Genomic DNA, 19,330 nt, shown 5'->3' on the forward strand with positions numbered 1-19,330 from the left:
ACTGCTCTGTAGACTAGCCACTGGCACGTAAGTACAATAGTTATAGTCCAATGGATTTATTTTTGAATGATATGGTAACAATGAGAAAGTCAGTGATTTGTCAGTACTACTGAGCTGTGACACTTCTGTATTTGTATGTCTGATTTTGGAATCATGTCGTTTTTAAGTGAGGTACAACTTGGGGTACACAAGACAAATCAAGACAAAGGAGTACGGTGGTCTGGAAAGGTCGAGAGGGCCTCCCTTCGGTGCCCCATGGCCATGCATCAGAAGGGACATAGAAAACCCCACTCCAGAAGACCACAAGCCAAGCGCTGCTTCCAGCATCTAAACGGTTTCTCCCCTGTTACAGAGCGCAAAGCTGCAGGCCTGACAGTCACTTCAAACCCTCCACAGCCTTGAAGCACCTCCCAGCTGTTCTCAAACAACCCTGCCTGCAGGCTCAGAGACATACACCCAGCTCCAAGAAACAGCCTGGCCGGGCTGGGGCGATGTCTAGCTGCCCTGGTGTACTTTGCATCGGTGCGTTTTCTTCTGCGCCTTTCCAAGAGCTTATGCTTGAAGCCAAAGCCTGTGTTGTGTCTAAGCTTCCCCTGCCATTATTCCGCAGCATTGCCAGCTGCTCGGCACTAGGTCTGAAAATTGCCCATGTGGTGCTTTTAGAACTTGGCCGCCCGTTAGCTCATGCTTGGTGACGTTACCAATTACAGAGATTGCACCTGGTTCCAGGGAGATGGCCAAGAGCAGCCCAGCCTTGCTCTTCCCAGCAAGCTCCTGGGGGCCGTGTCCCAAGTGCCAGCCTCAGGAGCTGCCTCGCCCCATGCTGAAATGCTTTCCCCTGGACAGCAGGAGACCGCGCGCGTTTCATTTCACTTTCCACTTAATGGGAAAGCTCCGGGACGAGGTCCAGGTTTTAACCCTACGAAAACACCCCACCGAATACTGATTGCGAATATGGCGAAAATTCTAGGCCAAAACTGGGTGACATCAGAGCTGTGAGGAGTCAGATCATTCGTAGGCCTTATTGTCTCCAATTTCTGGTCAGCAAACCCATCCCTCACTCTGAGTACTTGCCCTGGCTCTGGATTGCTCTCCTCAGATCATTTGCCAGTGTTTTGCCCCGAAACGTCCTATGCAGCCGGGGTTGGGGGAAGGAATTTCATCATTTCCCTTAGGAGACTATTCCACGGGCTATGGGTCTAGATGCTGTGGGTCTTGGCTAGTTATCTTAGGTGCATGTACACGAATGCAAGAAGCGTGGGAAACAAGCAGGGAGAACTGGAAGTCCTGGCACAGTCAAGGAACTATGATGTGATTGGAATAACAGAGACTTGGTGGGGCAGTTCACATGACTGGAGCACTGTCATGGGTGGGTATAAATTGTTCAGGAAGGACAGGTACAGGAGGAAAGGTGGGGGAGTTGCATTGTATGTAAGAGAGCAGTATGATTGCTCAGAGCTCCAGTTTGAAACTGCAGAAAAACCTGAGAGTCTTTGGGTTAAGTTTAGAGGCGAGAGCAACAAGGGTGATGTCGTGGTGGGCGTGTGCCATAGACCACCAGACCAGGGCGGTGGGGTGGACGAGGCTTTCTTCAGACAACTCACTGAAGTTTCCAGGTCACAGGCCCTGGTTCCAATGGGGAACTTCAATCACCCTGACATGCTGGGAGAGCAACACAGCAGTGCACAGACAATCCAGGAAGTTTTTGGAGAGTGTTGGGGATAACTTCCTGGTGCAAGTGCTGGAGGAACCAACTGGGGCCATGCTCCTCTTGACCTACTGCTCACAAACAGGGAAGAATTGGGAGGGGAAGTAGAAGTGGGTGGCAACCTGGGCAGTAGTGACCATGAGATGGTCGAGTTCAGGATCCTCACAAAAGGAAGAAAGGAAAGTAGCAAAATACAGACCCTGGACTTCAGAAAAGCAGACCCAGATCTGTGGGGGTACTGCCGGGGGCAGCACCCCGGCCTGAAAGGGGCACCAGGGTCCAGGAGGGACTCGGGCCCAGTGGCAAGCGGGACACCAGCCTGCAGAGGGCGCTCCGGAGGCTGGAAATGCTAATTCCCTGGACGACCAGCAGGCGGTGCCGCGCCGGTGCGTCCCACCCCGTGACAGACCCCTCTGATTCCCCCACTGAACACGGTCTCTGCTCCTGCAGAAGGTCTCTATGGCTTAGCAGTTTGAGCACCGAGGCCACGGCTCCAGCTGGGAGGGCAGGGCTGGAAACCAGCCAGGTAACTGCCTCCCAAAGTGAGGGAGGTGAGCTCAGAGCTCCCGGGTGGTGGAGTAGAGATTAGCGAGTGGAACGTTTCCTGTAGGAGACATCGACGAGCAAGCGATGCTCCGTTATTGAGGGATGCAGACCCCAGCCGGCACCTGCCTCCAGAGAGCTTTGCAAGGAACTAAAAAGGCAAGGGGAGGCCAAGCCTGTACCCTCCTGCCCCTTCACAGAGCCGGTCGGGTAACTGCGTGCCAGCAGTGAGGCCCCAGCGCCCCAGTCTGCACACACAGTCACCCAGCCAGCAGGTGTGTAACACTACGTGTTGCCTAGGCAGAAGGGGCACTAGCCAGCCAGCCAGCTAACCAGTGGGATGTAACATAAAGCAGAGCAGGAAAGCTATGTGATCTTAACCCCCGTGCAACCCCCTCCTGCTGGGCCAGCACACCTCACGCTCATTTTGCACACTCACTGAATGCCAACATGGTGCAACAACAGCGCTGTCCAACCAAGGCAATGGCCAAAGCACTAGTACCACGAGCCCCGTTTCCAGGCACACACATACGCAATGGGCAACTCACATCACCATTTACAGCCCCACCCACTTTGGCCCAGGAGAACTGCACCCTCTTCCCCTAGATCTGGGTGTGGCCCGCTGAGTGCCTCAGTTTCCCCAGCTGAAGATGGGGTTAGTCACATCAAGTTACCAACTCCCCGGAAGGCTCCAGTACTGTGTGTAAATAGTTCTTTCCTTGGAAAGAAAATGTAAAAGCACCAAGTGCAAAGTGTTATCATCATAATTCTATAAGCTTAGTCCTACCGACAGGGCCGTGGAATGGAACAGTGCCCCCCCAGCCCCCTCCCCGACTGCTAGGAGGGCCAGGGACTCCCTGGGGCTGCAGTCAGACACAGAGCAGCTGCTAGGTTGTACTAATCCCAGCTAAACACCTGGAAGGCCTCTCATCCTCCCCACTCACCTGCCGCAGCCCGCCCTGGCAGAATTCTAGCGTGTTTAGGGAGGGCTGGAGTTACTGAGCGCTAAAATGGGAACCGAATGCTCCCATCTGGGGACTTTCCAGGGCTCCGTCAAAAGCCACAGGAGCCCCTCCCCCCCAGTCTAAACACATACACAAAGGGAGGAATGGGCTACAAAGCCCCTTCTAATGGGGTTACTTACAGGAGGTGGCAAAAGCTTTAAGCACAGTCCTATCTTCTCAGAGCCAGCTGCTCCTGTTCCACCTGCAGACGCACAGGCCTCCCAGGAGGCAGGACTTTCGCAGAGCTCTCCTCGTGGGCCTGCGGGGAGTAGTCAGGATTCCTTCCCAGCACTGTCTGCAGATCCAAACTGCCCCAGAGTCTGGGGGGTCTGGCTCTGGGGTTCTGGCTCATGTCCTTCTCTAGGTCTAGGTCAGACGTTTTGTCCCATCGAAGCCACGAATTCAAAAGTACTTTCAAATTGCAGCAGCCCTGCAGCACTCCCAAGCCCTGCGAGCTCACAGGAGAGCCGAGCGTTGGCTGGGACGGAGCCAACTTTTTTATTTCTCGTCCTACTGGGCCAAACTGATGCTTGCAGGAAATGCTAATGAGGTCTCACCCAGGGTCTCTCCTTCTTCGTTGCTAAGTGTTTGCCACAGAGTGTCTTTGAAGAATGCCTGCCCACCTGCTAGCCTCCGCTCTGCATCCCAGAGGTAGCCACAGTTCAGTGGCTTAATTATCCTTGGGATGCTCATTCTCCAACTCAGCAAAGCACTTAAGCAGGTGTATAAACCTGAATATGCACCTGCAAAAGCTCTAGCCCGTAAAGCGAACTGGGACTGGCTCCGGATGCAGCGCTACCTCAATGGCTACCTACAACCAGCCCGAGGCACCCGAGCAACGGCCACGGGGCACAAAGGTGCCCTTAACACGCTGGGCTTCTCTGTTAACCATTTCAGGCATGTCTGAGCAGCCCCAACTGCCAAAGGCACCATGCGAGAACCTGGCTAATGAGCAGCCGCTGCAGAGCACTGCACAACAAAAGCAGCCGCTGCCAGGGGCAGACGTCCCGGAGCCAAGGCAAGGGTGGGCAGCTTGGGAAAGGACACAGTGTTTGCCCCAAAGTTAGGTCACGTCCCTGGCTGCAGTGACTCTGTTAGAAGGGTGCCTACAGCTCCAAGGGCAGCCCTTGGCCCGCCGTCTCCAGGGGACAGACAGAAACAAGATGCAGCAGCGCTAGGTATTCTCATCAGGAGTCCGACCCAGGCTGCTCCCGGGAGTTGCACAGGGTCGATGGCTTGCAATTGACAAGCACGAGGCTATTTCTTCTTTGCTGGCATTTCAATCCATACCAGCTTTTCATTCCACCATTATTTATGCCTCTGGAGAGCGGTGCCAGTGTTAAGCATCCATTTGCACATCACATCCAGCAGATACAGCCCCAGCCGAATGCTCAGGCAATATTCTAACCCGTAAGGACTCTCTCCTGTCTGGATCGGACTAGAAAACCCTGCAGTCCAAAGGCAGTGCCATGCTGGTCCCTTGGGCCTGTCCTTGTCTGTAGGAGCAACTCGCTGCTAGACTGGGCAGCATGGGAGGGAACTCCTCCCCTCTCGTGTGGAGGAGATGTGTCAAGATGATCATCGTCATACTCTCCGCAGCTGTGCAGGCCTGGGGCCTGACTGTACCGCTAGTATAGCTTGCTAGTTAGTGAGACAGTGGAACCAAGCCGGCAGCCTCCCATGCACCCCCGTGGCCTGGGGTCACTCTAGAGGCACCCAGCCTCCATTTCCCCTCTTGGACTTTTCAAATAAAACTTCCTTCCAGGTTTTTTCTTGGGCAAAAATACCCCTTCTTGGGCCCTGAGCTTATTAATATAAAATAAACCATCAAAACCCTCCACTCCCCAAACCAAGTCTAGTCCTAAGGCCACCCAACCCAAGCTCTCTCTTTCTCCTCCCCGGCCTTCCTGGCTGAGGCCTTTGCATGCTCTCCCCTGGGGCAGGGTCTCTCCCAGGCCTCCCTGCTTAGGGCAACTCCCCTGGTCTCAGGTCTTCCCCGCACACTGCAGACTCGACCACCGTTTCTGGAGCATCGCCCGTCGTGCAGCCCCCTGCTGCCCTTTCTAGAGAATTACCTGAGCCACTCCAGGGGTCCCGCACTCTGTAATCACCTAAGGGGTGAGCCCCGGTGCAGGCAGCAGCTCCCTTACTGCAGGTCCCGGATGCCAGCACAGCAGCAGCAATGCTGTGCACATGCCAGGTCTGAGCCCAGTGAAATCTCGGGGGGACGCTCCAGGGGAGGTTCCTGGGTCTCGGTGGTGCAGGGAGAAAGAAGAGACCCCAAAGAGCCTTTCCTCTTTGGAGGCTGGAGCTTACCCGGCTCTCACGGACACGAGGAACGGTGTCTCTGGGAAGAGGCTGCTAAGACTTCTATCATCTCAGGCTCAATAAGGAGCAGGAACCACTTCTCTCCAGTCAAAGCAATTCTCCCTTTCGGCTCACGGTGTTAGACCTCGGACGCCTGGCTGACCACTGCCCTGCGCCGTGTGTAAACACACAGCCCCTGCTTGATGCCAGAGTTACCTCCCTCGGGCTGTGTCTGCTGGGCCCCGGTGGGAGAGAGGGAAGGCGAGAAGTGAGGTCAGAGGGGTCCCTGTCTGCCAGAACAGCCGCTAACCCAGACACTGGAGAGACGTAAAAGTAGCGGCAGCCTGCTCAACCCTCTGGTAAAATCCCATCCATCCCCTTTGGCCCGCAGGATATGCCTAAAGCGTGCCTATGAGAGGCCAGCCCAGTGCGATTCTCAGTGCACGGTGCTGGCCCTCAGCCAGGCGCTCTCCGAATGCCCGCACCAAGTGGCAGCTCCCCAGAGCTCGGAATGCAGGTGCCAGGTTTGATGCCACACAGGTCCCGGGGGGGGAATTCACCCTGGCAGAGGGTAGGCTGCCCAAAGGGAGCCTCTGTGACCCCTACGTGCCAGGGAGGTGGCACCAGTGCATTGGTGTGGAGCGGGGTGCCGAGGGTGGGCCGCACCTCCTCGGACGTGAACCCTGGAGCAGGCCAGACTTCTACCACTGGGAACCTGGGGGGCACCACCCCCATTACCCTCACTCAGAACAAAGCCCACGGAGCCCTGCCACACCAGCGTAGGGGAGCTGCAGCCTGCCTGCACCGAGAGCTGAGAGGGGCCGGGGAGCACCAGACTCCTGGTGTGCAGGGCAAACCCTGGCTTCATTCTGCATGGAGACAGAATGCCCTGCTGTGAAAATGAAGCCAGCCAATGATCAATTAACAGAAACAGCCTGATAAGGCTCCTCGGCTTTTTAAAACCATCCCGCCGTGAGACAGGCGAGTCTGGCCTAAATGACTCCCCACCTCCCCCAGGAACGGTGATCTCTCACTCTAACTCCACAGCCCCCCAAAGTTATTCTGCCTCCCCCCCGAGGCCTACGGCTGAGTTATAAGTGAACTGATTGATGGAAAGGGGGCAGATCCTGCCACTTTTGAAACTAATCAAATGAGTCAGAAGTACCAGAGAGCCGTATACCAGTCAGGGAGCTTTTATACTGTGGAAAAGACACGGTTAATTCCAAATCTGTTCAAAAGGGTAAGGGCCTTCTCATCAGGCCAGTGCATTCTTGGGGCAAACAAGCATCTAAGAGTTAAAGCAAATTGCCCAGTTTTGCTGAAGGCTCCGGTAGGTGGTAAATACATCCCACCAGAGACTTTCAAGCCGGCCAAAAAGGTTTCAAATCAATATACTCAGACAGAAAGCGACACTGCAAATGGGCAAAGCACCTGCATGCAAACTGCAGCTTCTCTGCTTGTGTCACAACTACAACATTGCTGCAGCATCTCAGGACAGATTTTAGCAATCTACCGGCAATATAAAACCACCACATACCCTCACCCACATAACCTCCTCCTCCAAGGGGAAAACCAGCAGCAGCCGCAGCCCAGCTGAGGACTGCATAATAAAGCAGCTGCTGCTCGGTATGCTTCATCTTTCAGGGCTGGAATAAATGCTGATTAAAGATATTTCCCCCCAACATAATTAAGCCCTGCCTGACTGAAAAACGAAAAGCGGGCTTACATGTGGCTTGCTTGGAGGCTGCCTGTTCCTGCGGTTGGGCCGCGGCCTAGCTCGGGTGTAGTGCTCCAGTTTCTCTCCCTCAGTTGGCAGGTCCATAAGGGATTGTGTGGGTGCAGGCTCTGGGAAAGGAAGCAAGCTGCTTCCAGTCTCAGCATCCTTTGTGGAGGCAGGGCGTGACTTCAGAGAGGCACAGCTGACTGACAGCAGAGCCTGGTGAGTTCCAATCTCGTTATCTTCTGCCTCTGCCTGAAGATCGAGCTCCGATGGACCTGGGGGGGGGGAGAAGGTGGAGAAAACCTTTTAAAATCTGACACAGGCGGAACGCTGTCCTTGCGCAGGGTTTCCTGCCACGGGGAGATTATTACACAAGCAGCTCAGAGAGAGCCTTGCAGATCACTGCTAGCATGCTCAGTGCTCCTGACACCACAGGGAGAAAATAAACCTTGCCACACAGTTTGCAAAAATGCCACGGACAGTGGGAGTACCTAGTGCATCATCCTCTTGGAACTGACTTGCTGTTAGTTCTAGGCCTGATCCTGTCAGGTCTTCCATGCACAGAACTTCCCCGGGGATCGGCAGGAGCTCATGCTCACAGGACTGAAAGCATCCGGGCAGACTTTTGTGCGTGTCAGTAGGGCACTGGTCAGGGCTCGCGCCCACTCTGGGCACGGGCAGCTGAAGAGCTGCCAGGGGAGAAATCGCTGCTCTCCTTTTAACTTTTAAGTGGACAAAACTAGCAAGACTCGATTCAAACAGAACCCAGTTTAGCTAGGCAGCATTTGCTTCCCTCAGTGAATTTTAAACACAAAATGCAGGCAGGTCATGGACCGATAACACGTGTAATGCTTTCAGTTCCAATAAGCTTGGTCTAATAGGCTAGTGTGTTAGACATAAGGTTTCCTTGTTCTGTGGCTGTACAGCGCCTGACACAATGGGGTCCTGGCTAGGGATCCCAGGCACTCTGGTAAACACAACTAATAATAAAATAATTAACAATAGTTTTACCTGTGATACCGTATTACCCTGAAACATCGTGCACACCAATAGAGATTAATCACATCCCAGCAGAGTACCCCCGGGGGGAGCTGCAGTTGGTGGGGCAGATTGACCAAGTCCCACGTCCCTGTCCCCGCTCACCTGCCTGTGCTCCAGGGGAATACACCTCTGGAAGGGCTGGAGGGGATGCCCCGGCCTCCCACCCCCAGGGGTTCTGTTGGGAAGACGCAATGTTATGCTCCTGCCAGAGAACCTGTATGGAGGAGGGCGGGTCAGGTCAGCAGTGCCCTTTGGCGGCCTGGGCCAGCACCCTCTCTCTGGAGCCTGTATGCCCACTGGCGGTGAAGAGGTTCCCATCACCTTTGCAGCTGGCAGTGGCCCGGGTTGGATCGACACCACTCAAAAACGGCTGCTCCGGAACCAGCCCGCACGCCTGCCATCAGAGCCACAAGGGCAAACCCTATGCCCACACAGAGACCAGTGACTCCGATCAGACCCCATGCAGTGCTGGGGCCCACTGCGTGGCTCCAGCTGCAGGATCAGGGCCTGTGTCTGCTCAGCAGCATAAGCAAGGTATCAGGGTGAGTGATTCTCCTGTGAGAGGCAACAGGCAGCCAACCTGGAGTGCTACGCATTATTCACCCCCATCACATAGAATCATAGAATTCAAGATCAGAAGGGACCATTATGATCATCTAGTCTGACCTCCTGCAAGATGCAGGCCACATAAGCCGATCCACCCACTCCTTAAGCAAGCGACCCCTGCCCCATGCTTCGGAGGAATGCGAAAAACCTCCAGGGCCACTGCCAATCTACCCTGGAGGAAAATTCCTTCCCGACCCCAAATATGGCGGTCAGCTGAACCCCGAGCATGCGGGCAAGACTCTCCAGCCATACCCTCTGGAAAAAGGCTAACAATATCCTATCATTGACCCATTGTACTAATTACCAGTGTGGCACTTAATTGACCTATTGACTAAGCCCGTTATCCTATCATACCATCTCCTCCATAAACTTATCTAGCTTAATCTTAAAGTCATGGAGGTCCTTCGCCCCCACTGTTTCCTTCGGTAGGCTGTTCCAGAATTGCACTCCTCTGATGGTTAGAAACCTTCGTCTAATTTCAAGCCTAAATTTCCTGACTGACAATTTATATCCGTTTGTCCTCGTGTCCACATTAGCACTGAGCTGAAATAATTCCTCTCCTTCCCTGGTATTTATCCCTCTGATATATTTAAAGAGTGCAATCATATCTCCTCTTCTCCTTCTTTTGGTTAAGGAAAACAAACCGAGCTCCTCAAGTCTCCTTTCATACGACAGGCTTTTTCCATTCCTCGGATCATTCTAGTGGCCCTTCTCTGTACCCGTTCCAGTTTGAATTCATCCTTCTTAAACATGGGAGACCAAAACTGCACACAATACTCCAAATGAGGTCTTACCAACACCTTATATAACGGGACTAGCACCTCCTTATCCCTACTAGAAATACCTCGCCTAATGCATCCCAAGACCGCATTAGCTTTTTTAACAGCCACATCACATTGCCTACTCATAGTCATCCTACAATCAACCAGGACTCCTAGGTCCTTCTCCTCCTCCGTTACTTCCAACTGGTGCGTCCCCAGCTTATAACTAAAGTTCTTGTTAGTCATCCCTAAATGCATAACCTTACACTTCTCACTATTGAATTTCATCCTGTTACTAATACTCCAGTTTACAAGGTCATCCAAATCTCCCTGGAGGATATCCCGATCCTTTTCCGAATTTGCAATACCTCCCAACTTGGTGTCATCCGCAAACTTTATCAGCCCACTCCTACTCTTGGTTCCCAGGTCAGCGATAAATAGATTGAATAAAATTGGACCCAAAACCGAACCTTGAGGAACTCCACTGGTAACCCGACAGTTCCCCCTTCAATACGACCCTCTGCAGTCTCCCCTTTAACCAGCTCCTTATCCACCTCTGGATTTTCATTTCGATCCCCATCTTTTCCAATTTAACCAGTAATTCCTCGTGCGGTACCGTATCAAACGCCTTACTGAAATCAAGATATATTAGATCCACCGCATTTCCCTTATCTAAAAAATCTGTTACTTTCTCAAAGAAGGAGATCAGGTTGGTTTGGCACGATCTACCTTTCGTAAATCCATGCTGTAATTTGTCCCAGTTGCCATCGGCCTCAAGCTCCGTAACCACTCTCTCTTTTAAAATTTTTTCCATGACTTTGCATACTACAGATGTTAAACTAACAGGCCTGTAGTTACCCGGGTCACTTTTTTTCCCCTTTTTGAATATAGGAACTATATTAGCTAATCTCCAGTCAAATGGTACAACCCCCGAGTTTAGAGATTTATTAAAAATCATCGCTAACGGGCTTGCAATTTCACTCGCCAGTGTTCACATGCAGACGGACAGATTGACCTCGGGAAGGCGGCTGCACCACGGCTAGTATTTCTACTGACCTGCCCACATGTGCTCCAGAGAGTCCACGTTGCTCAGACTGTCCTGCACGGACCTCTTTGCTATATAGAATCATAGAATCTCAGGGTTGGAAGGGACCTCAGGAGGTATCTAGTCCAACCCCCTGCTCAAAGCAGGACCAAACCCAACTAAATCATCCCAGCCAGGGCTTTGTCAAGCCTGACCTTAAAAGCCTCTAAGGAAAGAGATTCCACCACCTCCCTCGGTAACCCATTCCAGTGCTTCACCATCCACCTAGTGAAAAAGTTTTTCCTAATATCCAACCTAAACCTCCTCCACTGCAACTTGAGACCATTTGCTCCTTGTTCTGTCATCTGCCACCACTGAGAACAGTCTAGATCCATCCTCTTTGGAACCCCCTTTCAGGTAGTTGAAAGCTGCTATCAAATCCCCCCTCATTCTTCTCTTTTGCAGACTAAACAATCCCAGTTCCCTCAGCCTCTCCTCATAAGTCATGTGCGCCAGCCCCCTAATCATTTTTGTTGCCCTCCACTGGACTCTTTCCAATTTTTCCACATCCTTCTTGTAATGTGGGGCCCAAACTGAACACAGGACTCCAGGTGAGGCCTTACCAATGCCGAATAGAGGGGAATGATCACATCCCTCGATCTGCTGGCAATGCCCCTACTTATACAGCCCAAAATGCCGTTAGCCTTCTTGGCAACAAGGGCACACTGTTGACTCATATCCAGCTTCTCGTCCACTGTAACCCCTAGGTCCTTTTCTGCAGAACTGCTTCCTAGCCATTCGGTCCCTAGTCTGTAACAGTGAATGGGATTCTTCTGTCTTAAGTACAGGACTCTGCACTTGTCATTGTTAAACCTGATCAGATTTCTTGTGGCCCAATCCTCTAATTTGTCTAGGTCCCTCTGTATCCTATCCCTACCCTCCCGCATATCTACCACTCCTCCCAGTTTAGTGTCATCTGCAAACTTGCTGAGGGTGCAGTCCACGCCATCCTCCAGATCATTAATGAAGATATTGAACAAAACTGGCCCCAGGACCGACCCTTGGGGCACTACGCTTGAAACCAGCTGCCAATTAAACATGGAGCCGTTGATCACTACCTGTTGAGCCCGACCATCTAGCCAGCTTTCTATCCACCTTACAGTCCATTCATCCAGCCCATACTTCTTTAACTTGCTGGCAAGAATACTGTGGGAGACCGTATCAAAAGCTTTGCTAAAGTCAAGGAATAGCACATCCACTGCTTTCCCCTCATCCACAGAGCCGGTTATCTCCTCATAGAAGGCAATTAGGTTAGTCAGGCATGACTTGCCCTTGGTGAATCCATGCTGACTGTTCCTGATCACTTTCCTCTCCTCTAAGTGCTTCAAAATTGATTCCTTGAGGACCTGCTCCATGATTTTTCCAGGGACTGAGGTGAGGCTGACTGGCCTGTAGTTCCCCAGATCCTCCTCCTTCTCTTTTTTAAAGATGGGCACTACAGTAGCCTTTTTCTAGTCATCCGAGACCTCCCCCAATTGCCATGAGTTTTCAAAGATAATGGCCAATGGCTCTGCAATCACATCCGCCAATTCCTTTAGCACCTTCTGATGCAGCGCATCCGTCCCCATGGACTTGTTCTCATTCAGCTTTTCTAAACAGTCCTGAACCCCTTCTTTCTCCACAGAGGGCTGGTCACCTCCTCCCCATGCTGTGCTGCCCAGTGCAGTAGTCTGGGAGGTGACCTTGTTCGTGAAGACAGAGGCAAAAAAAGCATTGAGTACATTAGCTTTTTCCACATCCTCTGTCACTAGGTTGCCTCCACCTTTCAGTAAGGGGCCCACACTTTCCTTGACCTTCTTCTTGTTGCTAACATACCTGTAGAAACCCTTCCTGTTACTCTTAACATCTCTTGCTAGCTGCAACTCCAAGTGTGATTTGGCCTTCCTAATTTCACTCCTGCATGCCTGAGCAGTATTTTTCTACTCCTCCCTAGTCATTTGTCCAATCTTCCACTTCTTGTAAGCTGCTTTTTTGTGTTTAATATCAGCAAAGATTTCACTGTTAAGCCAAGCTGGTCACCTGGCACATTTACTATTCTTCCTACACATCGGGATGGTTTGTTCCTGCAACCTCAATAAGGATTCTTTAAAATACAGCCAGCTCTCCTGGACTCCTTTCCCCGTCATGTTATTCTCCCAGGGGACCTTGCCCATCAGTTCCCTGAGGGAGTCAAAGTCTGCTTTTCTGAAGTCCAGGGTCTGTATTCTACTGCTCTCCTTTCTTCCTTATGTCAGGATCCTGAACTCGACCATCTCATGGTCACTGCCTCCCAGGTTCCCATCCACTATTGCTTCCCCTACTAATTCTTCCCACTTTGTAAGCAACAGGTCAAGAAGAGCTCTGCCCCTAGTTGGTTCCTCCAGAACTTGGAGCAGGAAATTGTCCCCTACACTTTCCAAAAACTTCCTGGATTGTCTGTGCACTGCTGTATTGCTCTCCCAGCAGATATCAGGGTGATTGAAGTCTCCCATGAGAACCAGGGCCTGCGATCTAGTAACTTCTGCTAGTTGACGGAAAAAAGCCTCATCCACCTCATCCCCCTGGTCTGGTGGTCTGTAGCAGACTCCCACCACCACATCTCCTTGTTGCTCACACTTCTAAACTTAATCCAGAGACTCTCAGGTTTTTCTGCAGTTTCATACTGGAGTTAAACATGCAGTTAAACACCGACGTGTGGCTGTGCATGATCAGCTCTGCACTAACGGAGCACTAAGTGGGAGATCAGGGGCCTAGGGCAGCCAGAAGGGGGGGCCGCTAGCAGGCAGGGCATTTCCTTGCTGGGTTCAATGGCGTTTGCTTTCTTAAGTCAGTCCCTTCCTCACCTGTAGCCAGCTGGTGGGGATGGAGAGAGAGACTGGTTCCAGGAGGGGAGCATTAGCTGGGGTTCCCGCTGCTGGGGCCACCAGAACCATTCCCAAATGAGCCAGCAGCTCTCATGAGGGGGGTAGAGAGGGGCCGTGCCTGACTGAGCTGCCATGCCAGTGCAGAGAGCTAGCACTGCAAGCCCCCTGGATAGGGGGCACATCTTCTAATCCAGGCACTCCAGTGCCGCATGTGAGGGCTCCAGCAGGCACAACAGACTGGCCTGATGCCTTAGGGCAGCCCAGTGTTGGCAGGAACGGTTTGCGGCTGAGTGGCTGATGCTACACTGAGAATGCTCCATGTAGAGAGAACCTTCTCTGCCCTGGTGGCCGTCTCGCCCTGCCTGCACCTGCAGTCTCCCATGGTGCATTATGTACAAAGAGCCCATCAGGGCTAGGAACGTGGAGCGATGGATTCTGGCACTAGACTGGGATAAGAGGGCAGGTCCTCGCATGGATCAGTAACTGGTTAAAACATGGGAAACAAAGGGTAGGAAAAATGGTCAGTTCTCAGAATGGAGAGAGGTAAATAGTGGTGTGTCCCTCAGGGTCTGTACTGGGCCCAGTCCTATTCATATTCATAAATGATCTGAAAAAGGGTTAACAGAGAGGTGACAAAGTTTGCAGGTGATACAAAACTAATCAAGATACTTAAGTCCAAAGCAGACTGCAAAGAGCTACAAAGGGATCTCACAAACTGGGTGCCTGGCCAACAAAATGGCAGATGAAATTCAATGTTGATAAATGCAAAGTAATGAACATTGGAAAACATAATCCCAACTATACATATAAAATGGGGTCTGAATTAGCTGTTACCACTCAAGAAAGAGATGTTGGAGTCATTGTGGATAGTTCTCTGAAAACATCCACTCAGTGCGCAACGGCCGTCAAAAAAGTGAACAGAATGTTAGGAACCATTAATAAAGGGATAGATAAGAAGACAAAAAATATCATATTGCCTCTCTATAAATCCATGGTACGCCCACATCTTGATACTGCGCGCAGTTCTGGTCACCCCATCTCAAAAAAGCTATATTAGAATTGGAAAAGATACAGAGAAGAGCAACAAAAATGATTCAGGGTACAGAACAGCTTCCATATGAGGAGAGATGAATAAGACTGGGAATGTGCATCCTGGAAAGGAGACGACTAAGGGGGGGATGAGAGAGGGCTATAAAATGGTGACTGGTGTGGAGAAAGTGGATCAGGAAGTGCTATTTACCCCTTCACACAAGACAAGAACCCAGGAGCCACCCACTGAAATGAGCAGCAGCAGATATAAATCAAACAAGAGGAAGTTCTTCACACAACGCAGTCAGTCTGTGGAACTTGTTGCCTGGGGATGTTGTAAAGGTCAAAAGTATAACTGGGTTCTAAAAAGAATTAGCCAAGATGGTCAGGGGTGCAACCCCCTGCTCTGGGTGTCCCTAGCCTGTGACTGCCAGAAGCTGGAGCAGACAATAGGGGATGGATCATTCCATGATTCCCTGTTCTGTTCATGCCCCCTGAAGCACCTGGCATCTGAAGACAGGACACTGGGCTAGACGGACCATTGGTCTTACCCAGTACAGCCGTTCTGATGTTCCTTATAACTGGCAGGTGCACGTTTAAGGGGCTCATGGAGCTCACAGGCCCAAGTGACCTCTATTTCCTCCTTTAACATCCCAGGTTCCACCTTCCAGTTAGGGTGACCAGAGGTCCCGATTTTATAGGGGCTTTTTCTTATATAGGTACCTATTACCCCTCACCCCCTGTCCCGATTTTTCACACTTGCTGTCTGGTCACCCTACTTCCAGCTGGCAGGTTGCTTCTTCCAAGAGGGCACGGGCCTCCATTTACTCCCTCTCCTACAGGCTGGGCACACTGCCTCCACGCAGGGCTGGCTCCAGAGCCCAGCGGGGCAAGCACGCGCGTGGGGCGGCCCTTTCCCGGGGGGGCGGCAGGCTGGGCCGGCGGACCTGCCGCAGTCATGCCTGCGGGAGGTCCACCGGAGCCCGGGAGCAGCGGACCTGCCGCAGGCACGCCTGCGGAGGGGGCGCTCGTCCCGCAGCTCCAGTGGACCTCCCGCAGGCATGACTGCGGACAGTTCGCTGGTAGCGCGGCTCGGCTGGACCTCCCGCAGACATGCCTGCGGCAGCTCAAGCAGAGCCGCCGGACCTGCGAACCGTCCGCAGCTGTGGGAGGTCCAGCCGAGCCACGCGACCAGCGGACCCTCCGCAGTCATGCCCGCGGGAGGTCCGCTGCTCCCGCGGCTCCGGGGACTGCTTGGGGCGGCCAAAAAGGTAGAGCCGCCTCTGCCTCCACGACCTTTGCCAGCCCACGGAGGGAGATGCAAAGAGAACCCCGTTCCCCACAGAGCAGGGACCAGCACCCCCACCCAGCAGCCCCACTGGAATGAGTTTAACGCCTGCGCCCCGTCGTGTCCCACTCACCAGCGAAAGACACTCTCTGCCCTTTGGGAGAGAACGGAAGGTGCCGTGAGCTTCGTCAGCTCCTTGTTTTTAGAGGCAGTACTTGTAGCTGTGAATGCTTGAATACCAGCGCCCGGTATCCTAGGTAAGTGGGCCACTGGTGCTCCTCCATGACTGCTGTCCTCTAGCTGGTTGTGGTAACACCAAGACCCCACGTGCTAGAAATGGTACACGGCCTAGCTATGCTGCCCCATTGCAGCACATACCCAGGAGTCTACAAGCTGCCGGGGCAGCCAACCCCACTCCCCAAGCACAGTCCCCCACTCTGGAGCAGAAGGGGCTAGACCCATGTGTAGGAAGCTTGTTAGCCAACTGGCCTGCCCTGGATATTGCCTGCACCTGCAGGGACAATGCTAACAGATATGGCATGATCTGGTCCTTTGCAGAGTTTTCCTCTCACAGCCCAAACTCAAGTAACAAAAGGTTTTTGGGAAAAAACGCGAGCAGAAACCTTGGAAATCTGACAAGAAAACACCCCCGAGCCGGCGTGGGAATAAACACCCTGCAGCATGAGCGCATTGCCACGGAGACCCGGCATAAAGCTGAGTGGAAATCCAGGGGCTGCTTCTATTTTTGCCAGGAAAGGTAAATCTGGACACTGTGGATGCTGCGCCGCTGAGGGCAGGTGGCAGAGTCGGTGCCTGTTGTTAGAGCAGCGCGGGCTAGGCAGCATTCTGGCTGCTTTTATTTGCATTACAGAGGCTGCTGCTGGCTCTGGATTTCCTCACTGTTTGCTGGGGCGTATTCAGGGCCCCGATGGTCAACACTCTCTCCCACGGTGGGGCCCATGACGCTGTCACTGGGCTGGGCGATACACGGCCAGCGAATCCCCTCCGGAGCCAGACTCGGAATCACGCCAGGATCAGACCCCGCTTCTGCCAAGCACCCGGGTCCTGACGGATAATGTGACAGAGTCGCAGGAAGGGTCATAGCCAACATCCTCCTCCTCATTCCTCCAGTGAACTCCTGTCAAGCGATCCTGCCACCAGGAGGCAGCTTCCCAGCACAGACGGCCAGGGCTGCAGCACCCCATGGCAAGGCGCAGCATGCAGGGAATGGGAGGGCAGGCCAAATGCCATCAGACGCTGCCTCCTTCACTGACATTTTTGGGAGCCATCTCCACTGGGTTTGCTCGCCCACGAGCTTGGAAAACCGCTGGAGCGAAGGCAGAACATGGAACCTTCTACCAGCAATTCCTGGATTTATCCTTGCGTCCCCATGAAACAAGGAACCACAACTGTTTGACAGCTGCCCCAAAAGACAGAGAGTGCCACGCACTCAGCGGATAGCCCCAGGAATGGTCCCACACCCATAGTCCCAGCTACTGGATTTGCAATGAAACCCCTTGAGTTCACTAAGGTGTGTGAGTGTGAGAGATTCACATGCACCCAACCGCCCTGTTGGCTCGTTTATTCCATCCCATGGGCAGAATAAATGATGGACACTGTTCTGTGGGCAGGACACCAATAACTGGGGTTCAGGGCTACCCCTCCCCCCATCAGGCCCAGATCGGGGAGCTGGGGGCAGCAGGAACCTGAAGGAGCAGCGGCTTGGGGCGTAGGCTGCAGAGAACCCTTCACACACAGGGGATTCCGCTCCTTGCAGCTCGAGCCTGGGACGTTTGCAATCCTGGCACAGCCAAACCTTCTCCTTTCACTGCAAAGCAACGGGTCAGAGCTTCACAGGGAAGCCCAGCCCAGTCCTTCCTCCCTCTAGCTCTGAGAGCCCTTGGGGGAGGTTCTGCTCCTGTTACATTGCAGCAGACGGTGACTCCGGGCGGCACACAAAGCTGTCGGGTGAGGATATTCATACAGGATGTTTTGCCTGTTGAAAGCCTCCCTTTAAGGAAATCCATTTTTCCAGCTGGCCAGGTTCTGTGGCAATAACACCTGGGGCTCACCTGCTACAAACCTCCCTGTGCTCTCTCTGCGCTACACTCGGAGGGTGACTGCAGCCCAGGCAGGCATGGGCTTTGGTCAAACCAGCTCACTGAAAACAGCAGCATAGCCACAGTGGCATGGCGATGGCATGAGCTAGCCACCCGAGTACATGCCCAGGGTCCCAGATTGGTACACAGGCAGCTAAGCTGGGCCGGCACGGCTACACTGCTATTTTTAGCAAGTTGGCTCAGTCAGAGCTAGCTGGGGTCTGCTACACATGCTGCAAACACACCTGTGATTGCTGCGTAGCCAGACTTAAGGGATGGAGTGGATTGTTAGCACACAGCCTGGAAACAGGCCACCCAGTCCCAGCCTGGAGACAGGACAGATACAGCTACGGAGAGAAATGGTCTCTACAAAGCCACCAGGCTGGCTCCGTTCTCACAGACCCCTGCTCCCAGGGCAGGATGCCCAATGCCAGGCTGCTCGCATGGCTCTCTGGTTTGGGACCCTACCTACCAGCTGATGGAAGGTTTAGGCCCGTTTTTTTGCCTGGGAAGGGGAAAGAATCAGATGAGTTTGTCCACCCCTAGCCATCCCCTCGGCTCAAAATGGAGCAATGAATGCTGGGAAGCGCAGTCCCCATGGGTTTCCCCTCCGTATGGAAGGTGAACAAGGGGGCAAGTAGCTCAGGGCCACACTCTGGCCACCTCTGCCCAGGTCTCCTCTGAGGTGAGACCCAGCCAGACGTCTCTGAGCAGCACGACCTGGAGCTGACAAAAGCTTCTCTGCCAGAGTCGCCATGGAGAGATGCAGCCACGCTCATCTCTCCCGAGCACCGCAGCTTCTCGGCACCTGTTCTACCATCCTTTGAGACTCATCCGCTTGCTCTACACGGTGCACTGGACAGACCTTCCCCTCGGAGCAGGGAAGTAGTAACATCTCCCTGCAACTGCCCGTGGACTAAATCAGATAAAGCTTATTTCTACAGTCCCAGCCAATGTGAAATGCTCCCCCCGTGGGACAAAGCACTAGCAGTGATTTTCAGATTCTCCCAAGCCCTGAATGAACCTGGGGCTCCAGCAGGCAGCAGCGGGGCTCAGCGGTAGGGCTGCGTGGCTCGGGAAGTCTCTCTCCTTGCCACAGAGCAGAGCCATGAGTCACAAAGGCCTCACACGGGGTTATTACTCAGAGAGAGCTAAAAACCGCATGTGCGCCTTTCAAAACAGATATTCATGGAGCTGCCCCAGGGCATCCTGGGAAAGGAGGTGTTTCATCTCATTTCACAGTTCCTTACAGTAGCTCCAGTCACTGGCCCCAGGCACTTTATGCTAAACAAGGAGC

The 19,330-nt window shown here is 53.1% G+C and overlaps 1 protein-coding gene across 11 annotated transcripts in view; it reads right to left on the bottom strand.

Moving 5' to 3' along the window:
* The window catches only part of CARMIL2 (capping protein regulator and myosin 1 linker 2), a 130,936-nt gene that overhangs the window by 30,303 nt on the left and 81,303 nt on the right, over window positions 1-19,330 (bottom strand). For all 11 annotated transcript variants that reach the window (XM_044986858.1, XM_044986864.1, XM_044986860.1 and 8 more), the window contains one exon: window positions 7,289-7,557. In XM_044986858.1, the coding sequence (XP_044842793.1) occupies window positions 7,289-7,557 (269 nt within the window). The remainder of the gene's footprint in view (window positions 1-7,288; window positions 7,558-19,330) is intronic.

This window comes from Mauremys mutica, chromosome 14 (genome assembly GCF_020497125.1).
Source record: "Mauremys mutica isolate MM-2020 ecotype Southern chromosome 14, ASM2049712v1, whole genome shotgun sequence".
Classification (NCBI taxonomy): Eukaryota; Metazoa; Chordata; order Testudines; family Geoemydidae; genus Mauremys; species Mauremys mutica.